A 327-nucleotide genomic window follows, 5' to 3' on the forward strand; every position below is an offset into this window, starting at 1 on the left:
AGATATGGTTTAAACAAACTGAGCTGTGGGAAAAATAAGTCGCAGTTCCTCTCTCATTGGTATTTGTTCTTTTGAGTTAGTAGACTGATCACCAAAGTCTTTCTAATATGAGAACTTGTTGCAGATGCAAGATGAGTTGCAAGTAGCTCAGAAGAAGTTGAGTGATGCAAATGAAGCTCTCACAACAGCTAAAGGAGAAGAAGAAAAGGCAAAGAAGGAAGCCCAACAAAAGGCACAGTATGTACCTTAGCCAATATGATTACCTAATTTAATCAGCCTCTTGTAAAACAAAGGATTAGACACATAAATATTCATACAAGATAGATT

The 327-nt window shown here is 36.4% G+C and overlaps 1 protein-coding gene across 1 annotated transcript in view; it reads left to right on the top strand.

The window, feature by feature from the left end:
• Positions 1-327, top strand: part of LOC119585361 (nucleoprotein TPR-like) — a 37,633-nt gene that overhangs the window by 1,179 nt on the left and 36,127 nt on the right. Inside the window, exon 3 of the mRNA XM_037934031.1 lies at positions 125-237. Coding sequence (XP_037789959.1) covers positions 125-237 — 113 coding nt within the window. The remainder of the gene's footprint in view (positions 1-124; positions 238-327) is intronic.

The sequence above is a fragment of the Penaeus monodon genome, chromosome 19, assembly GCF_015228065.2.
Source record: "Penaeus monodon isolate SGIC_2016 chromosome 19, NSTDA_Pmon_1, whole genome shotgun sequence".
In the NCBI taxonomy this organism is placed as follows: domain Eukaryota; kingdom Metazoa; phylum Arthropoda; class Malacostraca; order Decapoda; family Penaeidae; genus Penaeus; species Penaeus monodon.